The sequence below is a fragment of the Podarcis filfolensis genome, assembly GCF_964270895.1.
Source record: "Podarcis filfolensis genome assembly, chromosome: 18".
Lineage (NCBI taxonomy): Eukaryota > Metazoa > Chordata > Lepidosauria > Squamata > Lacertidae > Podarcis > Podarcis filfolensis.
Window position 1 is genome coordinate 2,015,756 of NC_139622.1, and position 10,275 is coordinate 2,026,030.

Below are 10,275 nucleotides of genomic sequence, written 5' to 3' on the forward strand. Positions count from 1 at the left end.
ACCTTGGCGTTATCAGCACCCAGCTCCAACTGACTGAGCTATTGCACCATCTATATAAATAAAGACTTCCGTGGCCTGAGGACCAGGGTTTGGGGAAACCCACTGTGTGGTCATGGTGCTGCCAGCAATGGGTGTTGCCAGAGGAATAATTAATAATAATAATAATAATAATAATAATAATAATAATAATAATAATATGCCGTCCATCCAACTGGGTTGCCTCAGCCACTCTGGTGGCACCCAACCAAATATTAAAAACACAACAAAACATCAACCATTAAAAACTTCCTGATACAGGGCTGCCTTCATATGTCTTTGGAAAGTTAGACAGTTCTTTATCTCCTTGACATTTGATGGGAGGGTGTTCCCACAGGGTGGGAGCCACTGCGGAGAAGGCCCTCTGCCTGGCTCCCTGTGGCTTCACTTAATCACAGGGAGGGAACCGCCAGGAGGCACTTGGAGATGGGCCCCAGTCTCCGGGCTCCAGCTAAACAATGTTTGAAGCAAGCATGGAACCAGTGCTTTTTTTTCTTAAAAAAATGTTTAGGGGTACTCTTGTTTCCCTACTCATGTTGAAATAATGCCCCTCAATGAGGCCAAACTTAGATTCACAAAATGTACCCCTGTGTACCCCCAGCAAAAAGCACTGCGTGGAACTATAGAGAGACATCGGCTGGCTTCACAGTTTTTCCCACATTGTGATTTTTGCATAGCACACACATACACACATCATGATTCGTAATATATTGTCAGGTCAAAAACTATGAAACAGATATCGGGATACGGGCTTCAAAGTGGTTTTGGATAATATATCCATATACTCCCTTTATCCTTCCCCAAAAGCTCTCCATGATCTGCTGCATCTATTTGCTGGGTATGGGCCTTTTGCGGACTCTGAGAATCCTCCGGAAAAATAATCTCTCAAAGGACCTGTTGATGGCATTTTACCATTGTACTGTTGAGAGTGTATTAACTTATGGTCTCTGTGTGTGGTTTGGGAGCTCACGGTCAGGGAAAAAACAATGCTGTCCAGGGTTGTAAAGACTGCAGAGAGAATAATAGGGTGCACTCTTCCCACCTTGGATCAAATCTACACTTCCAGGTGTCATAAGAAAGCTGCAGAGATAGCGCAGGATAGTGCGCACCCCGGAAATTATCTCTTTCAGCTTTTGCCTTCTGGAAGAAGGTCCAGGGTTATAAAGACTAGGACTAGCCGCCTGAGAAACAGTTTCTATCCAAATGCGATTTTGGTTTTAAACGCAGTGTAAGGTAGTCTCTGTGGGAGTATATTGTATTTAATTATGGGGTATCAGAGTTTTTGGGGGGCTAACCAGGCTGGGATAGCTGAGATAGCAGGCTTGTTGGTTTTTGAATGTCTGGTGTAGATTTTTTCAATTTCGTTGTTCTGTATGGGACAATGACAATAAAGATTATCGTATCGTAAGCCCTGGACCTCTACAGATTTTCCGAGGAGGAGGACAGCCTTTTTTGCAAACTCCCTGCCTTCACTTCCCGCGGCTGCCTCACATCCGATGAGGCAGCGGAGGAGACGCAGCAGAGAGCTGGCAGCCAGCCCAGAGCCATGCTGAGTCAGCTCAGCTGAACAGGCCAAGGTGAGAGTTTGCTCCTCTCTCTTTTTTTATAGCTCACACGGCTTCATGCACATTGCCCTGAAACGTAGAATGAGAAGGGTATCCCCCAAACCCCCCATGCAGGAAATATGGCTGGTCAGAGGTGGTGGAGGCACACATCCTGTCTCAAACGGAATGGCACGAGCCCCACACTATGTCCACGGAGCTCGCACCTTGCGGAGGAATCCCACTCAACCCTTAGAGAAACATCAGGACAATCTCATGTGAGTGTGGGTGGAAAACAGGGCTGTTTCATTCTTGAAAATAAAAAGGATTATGGGGAAAAGGTTATATGGGAGAACATGTGAGCAGAATTCAGAAGAAGATCAAAGGCTCAGACCCTGGCCTTCCCAGGTACAGCTAAGGAGGAGTCTGGAAACCTGAGAGAGATGCTTCTGGTCGATACAGACCAGGAACAAGGAAGCTTTTTCAATAAATCAATGGACTGAAGTTAGTGAGCACTGTCAGGTGCAGCCCAATGCAGGGTCACAGGTATTAGAATCACAGGATCGTAGAATCATAGACTTGGAAAGGACCCAAAGGTCCTCTAGTCCAACCCGCTGCAATGCAGGAATCTCAGCTGAAGCATCCATGACAGATGGCCCCCAAACCTCTGCTCAAAAACCTCCAAGGAAGGAGAGTCCTTCAGCTCTTACTGTCAGAAAGCTTTTTCCTAATGCTGAGCTGGAGTCTGCTTTCTTGTTACTTGAACCCATGGCCTAATGCAGGCTTCCTCAACCTCGGCCCTCCAGATGTTTTTGGCCTACAACTCCCATGATCATTAACTAGCAGGACCAGTCGTCAGGGATGATGGGAATTGTAGTCTCAAAATATCTGGAGGGCCGAGGTTGAGGAAGCCTGGCCTAATGATTCAAAAAAGGAAGAACGAGAAGCCTTTCCGATTAGTGCCATTAACTACAGTGCTGAAATGAGAGTGACTGGAAAGGGTTTGGGTTTTTAAATAAAATAAAGTCATTAAAAACACATCATCATCATCATGAGTTAGTTCTATTAGCGCCATTTATGAGCTTGATGTCAAACCAGGTTGTAAAACAGCATCTGTTTAGGGGTTGTGGTGAACGCTCACTAATGGCTCTGAACAACATCATGCTCACAGGTACATGTGGGGAACAAGGATGGGGTGGGGGGGTCATGCATGCAGGAAAAAGCGCAGTGTTTCCAATGGTGTGGAGAGCCAGGGACGAGTCCGCTTGTAGCAGCTAGAAGTGGATGGTGCCAGCGGTGGTCTCAAACTTCAGCAGCATCGTGCACACAGCCCACCTCTCGCCTTCCATTCTGCATCCTGGTTGTGGTGTCCCTAAGGCTCCACACCCAGTGCAAACGAAGCAGCTGCACTCCCTTAATTCAGCCTCTGGCGCCAGATGTCAGCGCACCTGGAAGCAGTCTGCAGTCTGCCCTGAACCTATGGTCGCCCTCTTAAGAACATAAGACGATTCAGGCCAAAGGGGCCCATCTACTCCTCATAGCGGCAAAATACCCTATAGAACTTCAGATAGACTGCCTCTGGGCCTGGAAGTTCCATTCCAACCTAAAAAGAGCCCTGCAGGATCAGGCCAAGGGCCCATCCAGATAAGCATGAGAGCCCCCTTCCCTCATTGGCATAGATTTGTGTTGGGGAGGGCAGGACCAAGCTACCTGCAACGCTGTCGGTCAGTTTGCAGAAGCCACGCCTATTGCTCAGTAGGCGATTGCCAGTTGCCAGAATGCACCACAACATCATCCAAGTGACCTCGGCAAGCATTTCAATTGCAAATATTCTGATTATTTCTACTTTTAGTAAAGTATTTTTATTCACTTAATTTGGGAGGGGCAGTTGCCCCTGCTGCTCCCTTGCTACACCCATGCCTCTCCTCCTATGGTTCCCAGCAATTCAGAACATGGAGGCAGAGCACAGCCACTGTGGCCAGCAGCTGCCAATAGACTTCTCTTCCGGGAATTTGCCGAATCTTTTACGCCCTCCAAGTTTCCATTGCTGCTTCCTGCAGCAGCGAGTTCCATAGTTCTATGCACTTTCACAGGAAGGACCATGAACCCAGTTCTAACATCACTATAAATGTAGTGTGCAGCCCCTGGTTCCTTTGGGAGGGTGGGCGGGATATAAACTGAATGAATGAATGAATGAATGAATGAATGAATAGGATAAGAATAAGAAAGAAAATCCTTTCACTTCCTTAGTCTCTCGCAAAAGGGTGGCTGATCCTTTTTTCTTTTCTTTTTTACATTCCCACGTGCCCACACAGATCAGCTAGAGCAGAAGCATTGTCCCCATTTGTCAAATGATCAGTTTCATAGAATCATAGAACTGCAGTTGGAAAGGACCCCAAGGGTCATCTAGTCCAACCCGCTGCAATGCAGGAATCTCAGCTCAAGCATCTGTGTCAGATGGCCATGCAACCTCTGCTTAAAAAGCTCCAAGGAAGGAGAGTCTGTTCCACTCTTGAATAGCTCTTACTTTCAGAAAGTTATTCCAGTTGTTTAGTCAGAATATCCTTTCTTGTCACTTGAAGCCATGGGTTCAAGTCCTGCCCTCCAGAGCAGGAGAAAACATGCTTGTTCCCTCTTCCATGTAGCAGCTCTTGAGATATTTGAAGATGGCTCTCCTATCTCCCCTCAGTCTCCTCTTCACCTGGCTAAACATACCCAGCTCCTTCAACTGTTCCTCATCTGGCTTGGTTTCCAGTCTCCTCTCAGTCTCCTCTTTTCATGACCAGAGAGAGAGCAGTCTGCATCTGTGCCCTTGTCTACTGCCGCCCCAGCTTTGGACGTATTTCATTTTTTCCTTTTCTGCCATGCCAAAACTGATGGGGTCTACAAGGGCCTTGCAGAACTGGGGTGTGGAGTTGATGGAGCCCCACTGAACAACAGTGATGAACGGACAGTTCTGTATAAACCCATCACTAATGCACTATTCTTGCATTGATGAGCCTCTCTGCTGGTTCGCTTCAGTTGTGTCATATTTCTGCAAGGGCCTCTCCAGACTGCATTTTTTTTGTTGGTATATTATTAATTATTGCTGTTAATTACCCACCCTTCACCCAAAGGTCCCAGGCTGAGTTAAAACACAATACAAGCAGCCCCCAGTATATGCACATTAAAGATGTGTGTGACCCTCCAACATTTCTCTGATGAAAATAGGGACATCCTATTCCATAATAATATTATTAATTAATAATAATATTATTAATAATTTTACTATTTATATCCCACTCATCTGACTGGGTTTCCACAGGTACACAGCTTCCAGCATATATAAAACAATAATAAAACATTAAACATTTTTAAAAACCTCCCTCTACAGGGCTGCCTTCATAAGTCTTCTAAAGGTTGTATAGTTACTTATCTCCTTGGCTTGGGGGTCACATAACTCCATACCGTCCAACATTTCCCCCATGAAAACAGGGACGTCCTAAAAAAAAGCAGGACACTCCAGGATCAAATCAGAAACTGGGACATCAAACCCAGAAGTGACCCAGAAACATCATAAGACGTCACTGAAATGTCACTGGAATGGGTGCCTGCCAGCTTTTCCAATGGGTTTCAATTATACGCGAGGCGCAAGGTGCCTGGGAACGTAAGCACCACATAAACAGGGGGCTGCCTCAACAGCGGTACCTTGGCTTACGAGCTTAATCCGTTCCAGAAGTCCATTCTTAAACCGAAACCGTTCTTAAAATAAGGCACACTTTCCCTAATAAGGCCTCCCGCCGCCGGTGCCCTTCCACCGTTCGGATTCCGTTCTTAGACTGAGGTAAAGTTCACAAACCAGGACACTGCTTCCAGTTTTGCGGAGTTCGTAAACCGAATAGTTCGTAAACAGGGCTGTTCTTAAACCAAGGTACCATTGTATTTAAAACAACACAAAAACAATTACAACCCTTTAAAACAAGGTGGCTCCTAGATACACACACCTCGAGCATTGAAAGCCAGGGTAAAGAGGGAAGTCTTTAACATTCTCCAAAAGCCAGACAATGAAGGTGCAGGATGTCCTTCTGCGGGGATTTCCACAGCTTAGGGGCCACCACAGAGAAGGTCTGATCCCTCTGGGTTGCCCCCCACATCTGAGAGCAGAGTAACTACCAAGAGGCCCCCTCTGACCTCAGGACCTGAGAGGGTCTGTAGGGAAGGAGGCAGTTTTTAAGGTATTTTGGGGCCTAAGTCATTTAGGGTTTCTACGATGTTATTATTTCTTGACTAAAGGTGCCCAAAACGACCATGTCACTGGCACAATAATCGTGCCTTTAGTGGTGGTTATCCCTGACTGTGTATACATGGTTCTGCATTATTACTTGCTCCCCTGAGTGTTGCAGTGATATTGCAACAAAGTCGGGAGAAAAATAAACAAGCAAGCAAACCCCGAACTTTGGGGATATGAAAATTTGCAGGATGTCCAACCCAAAACTCTTGCAGGCGCCAACAGTGTTGAAAGCCAGGTCACATGTAACCGCCCTGATGCCATCACGAGCGCAAGTCATCGCGAACGCACGCTAAAGAAGGACACCTAGACTATACAGCTACCCTGGCGCACTTCCTGAACACTTCGCTGGGTCGCCCTGTGGACGCCCTGCCTGCTCAGAACCCAACTTGATTATGAGAGTGCAACAGCTGGGGGTCCCAGGTTCAAATCCTGCCCTGCTGTGAGGACAGCCAGAGCTGGCTTCACATTTTGCACATGTTCCCATGCGCCCTTGGCAAGGAGCCATATTGGTGCCCCCTTTGCCCTTTGCCAGAAGAGCCTGCGCACCTCACCCGGCCGCCCAGAGCAGCAGAGGAGCAGCCAGGGGAGCGGGCAGGATCCTAGCCACTCCAAGCCACCATGGAGAGGCGGAGTTATGTGGGGGGCCCTGGGCCTACACCCCTAAGTGCACCCCTGCATCCAAGGAAAGAGAGGTTGGAGGAGCAACAGGCAGTTGCCCCAGTGGGGGTTGCAAGATGGGATTTGTGGAGGTAATGGTGGGGCGGGAGGGGGGCGTGGCGGCCAGCTGACCCCTCGTTCTCCACCCCACTTTCTCCAAAACTGGGGGTCAAGTGAAACTAGTCAGTGAGCAGAGTGAGGCACCCCAATGATCCATCCTGCCTTTCAGCAGAGAAGAGCTAGAGAGGATGACCGAAAACAGGACCGCTTTTTCTGTTGCTATCATCATTGCTATTGTTACCGCTATTGCTATTATTTGAAATGAAACTTCTTGCACCCTGCGATGGCCAGAAGCAGTGGGGGCCGGGGAGGGGAAAGAGGAAGAGAGCCTGTGGCAGGATCAGTTTAAAAGGTCACTGGCAGCAGCAGAGGGAGAAAATAAATCCTCCCCTTTTGCAGCAGGGGCTGCCCTGACCAGAATCCATTTGCTCCAAATGAGAACCTTGTGGCAGAGAATTTCAGAAAAAACGCCTCTCCCCGGGACCTCGAAACTTTCGAGCGTTTCAGCGGTTTGGCTTTGTTGCAAATCTGTTCATTGATGGGAAGCAAAATCTTTTTTTTAAAAAAAAAAAACCCGCACACACATAGTTTTTTTGTTTTAGAAAGTGGCAAAAAACCATCACCCCAATTCTTTTTGTGCAAAGCCGTGCAAAAGTCAAAGGCTGCTTCTCACCCCATCTTCGTCTCCTGGAGGTCTCTTTTCTTCCAGGTCTCCCTCTGATCCTTTCCACGTTGCTTTCCCCACCTCCTTTCTTCGGCTCTTTCTCTCCGGATCCGGATCCTCCTCAAATTTCCGGAATTTCACTTTGGGAATCCACTAGTTGGGAAGCGGGGGGGGGGGGGCAGGGCGGATGCGGGCGGACAAAAGGAGAGATTTGAAATACTGGATGAGTCTGGAGCCATGCATTGCAAAGGCAGATCACCCAGACCGGGGCGACCCCCTCTCCCCGCAAGCCACAAAGGGGTCCCCCACCCACGAGGGAGCCCCGCCAGAAGAACTTTGCCTCTCCTGCTGAGCAGATGTGTGTGTGTGTGTCAGGAAGAGGGTGGAAACAGAGGGAGGTTGTCAGCTGGTTCCCCCCCCCGGGTGTGTTGCAAATATTTCTCCTTCTCTAAGCCCGACCCCAAACATTTGCAAATAAATCAGAATCAAAGTCGGTCTCCTTACCCGTTTCTATGGCCTTTGGTGGGGCAGCTTGGCAAGGTCTTTGTTCTCCTTTTTTCATTAAAAAAAAATTCTCTTCCTTCCTCCACCAACTCTCTGCTTCATCTCTCGGTCACATTTCTTCTTTGAGTTATTTCCAAGGGCTGGGGGGGGGGGCGGGGGAGTGTCCTATTTGTCGGCTCCTGAGCGCCACCTGCTGGAAGACTCTGGCGCGCGTTTCGCTTGCAGACCCTCTGCGGGGGCGCAGGGTCACTTTCAGGACCCCCGGATCTCTTTGGGGGCGAAGCGGCTGCAAGGACAGGGAAGGAAAGGGCAGCCCAGCCCATCCGGGGGTTTTGTTTTAAGCACTGCTGTGTTTTTAATATATATAATGGGGAGGGGAGGAACCTTTTCATCCTGATCCTGAGGGCCGTATCACCTTCCCAGGGAGCCTTCCAGGGGCCACATGCTCTATGTTTCTATCATATTGTTATTTTTGTCATTACTATTATTACTATTGGGGTGTTAGGGGAGGTGTGGTCGTTTGACCACCCTGCACTCAGCTGAGCTCTCACCTGTGGTTCCTGGAAGCTGACAGCAAGCGACAGCGACCACAATGCCTGGAACGGCCTCTCAACAGTGGCGTAGCATGGGTTGTCAGCACCCGGGGCAAGGCAAGTAATTTGCGCCCCCTAACCCGTGGATTTGCGCCCCCTAACCCTACCCCCCAGATGTTGCACCCGGTGCGGCCGGCCCCCCCTGCACCCCCCACGCTACGCCACTGCCTCTCAAGGCGTTAAAGACTTCCCCTGCATGTGAAGACCAGCTCCAGTAGATTGAGACCAAGACTTTCTGCACAGGTTGAAGAAGGGAGTTAGAGGCAGGTGGGTCTCATCACCCTGGGAAAGGAAACTCTGCTCCTAAACTTCTGTTGCCTTGTGGGATGTCTTCAGGAGAAGAGAAGGCTAAGGACTAAACCCTACACAAATCTGGAGTGGAGTCCCTAAGACGGCTGGATAGTGTCTTGTATGCAAGGGGTTTGACTAGATGACCCTTGGGGTACCTTTGCAACGCTTCAATTCTATGAGTGTCCCCAACACGGAACTCTCAAGCAGAACTGAAGCCCAAGAGCATCTCTCTCCCTCCCACGATTTGCATGATCTGTATAGGGAAGTTTTTAATGTTAGATGTTTTATTGTGTTCTTATATCTGCTGAGGGATGCGGGTGGCGCAGTGGTCTAAACCACTGAGCCTTGGGCTTGCCGATCAGGTCGGCAGTTTGAATCCCCGCGATGGGGTGAGCTCCCGTTGTTCGGTCCCTGCTCCTGCCAACCTAGCAGTTCGAAAGCACGTCAAAGTGCAAGTAGATAAATAGGTACCTCTCCAGCAGGAAGGTAAACGGCGTTTCCGTGCGCTGCTCTGGTTCGCCAGAAGCAGCTTAGTCCTGCTGGCCACATGACCCGGAAGCTGTACGCCGGCTCCCTCGGCCAGTAAAGCGAGATGAGCGCCGCAACCCCAGAGTCGTCCGTGACTGGACTTAACGGTCAGGGGGCCCTTTACCTTTACCTATATCTGCTGGAAGCCACCCAGGGTGGCTGGGGCAACCTGGTTAGAAGGGCGGAGTACTAATAATAGTAGTAGTGATGATGATGATGATGTTTAATAATAATAATACTAATAATAATGGCTGGTGGCAGCCCTTGGGGATGTGTGCAGGGGGAAGTTTCTTAAATTAGAAGTAGATGGACTTGCCTTGGTATATTTCCAGCAGGACTCAGAAAACATCCATTCATTTACTTAAGTTGATAGTCAAAACAAAAAAAAAAATTTTCTTTCCAGTAGCACCTTAAAGACCAACTAAGTTAGTTCTTGGTATGAGCTTTCGTGTGCATGCACACTTCTTCAGATACGATTTTTTTTTTTTTTTTTTGACTATGGCAGACCAACACGGCTACCTATCTGTAACTGGAACTTAAGTTGATAGAAAGTGATTGCTTTCTTTTTTTGCTATTTTTTCCTCTCCCTTTAAAAAAGACTCCTGTCCTCATTTCAGAGGTTAGGGATCCAACAGCCTTTCAGAGGGACTCCTCTTGAGCTGGCTGCAGCACCAGCACCCAGCACCCCTGCCCTGGGCGCAGCCTCCTTCTCCAAGCAGGAGCCGTCTTGGGGCTCTGAGTCAGATCCTCGTGTGGAAACTTGTGAACGGCTGGGTGATTAATGCTCCAAATAAAAAGCACCCCTTCCTTTCCTGTCGAACTTTTGGGAGAGGCACTTCTGATCCCAGCAAGATGGGACAAGGCACATAAACAGCGCTCCCAGAGCAAGGCCCGCAATATGCCCACATCCCGTTCCAGCCCCCGCCAACCCAATTAAGACAATCTGCCTCGTGCCCAATAATTAGTTTCTAAAATGAGCCTCAAGGCAGGTTGAGGGTGCCCCTACTTGCCCTACTTTCTAAGGTGTCTTTAGCACCATCTGAATTTTGTCTTATTTGTCCATGGTGGTGGTAAAGGGACAGGAAGGATGGAGCAGAAAAAGAAAACGGGTGATGATGCAGAGCATGGCCT

At 48.6% G+C, this 10,275-nt stretch overlaps 1 protein-coding gene across 4 annotated transcripts in view; it reads right to left on the reverse strand.

Annotated features, from left to right (window-relative positions):
* The window catches only part of HOMER3 (homer scaffold protein 3), a 36,001-nt gene extending 27,663 nt beyond the window's left edge, over positions 1–8,338 (reverse strand). For 3 of the 4 annotated variants that reach the window (XM_083594814.1, XM_083594813.1, XM_083594812.1), the window contains exons 1-2: positions 7,733–7,889; positions 7,238–7,381 (exon numbers count right to left, since the gene is read on the reverse strand). In XM_083594814.1, coding sequence (XP_083450940.1) covers positions 7,238–7,242 — 5 coding nt within the window. In that variant the 5' untranslated portion in view covers positions 7,243–7,381; positions 7,733–7,889. Of the gene's footprint in view, positions 1–7,237; positions 7,382–7,732; positions 8,019–8,283 lie in introns of those variants that run through there. The other variant, XM_083594811.1, reaches the window with a different exon arrangement.
* Between the last annotated feature and the right edge of the window lie 1,937 nt (positions 8,339–10,275).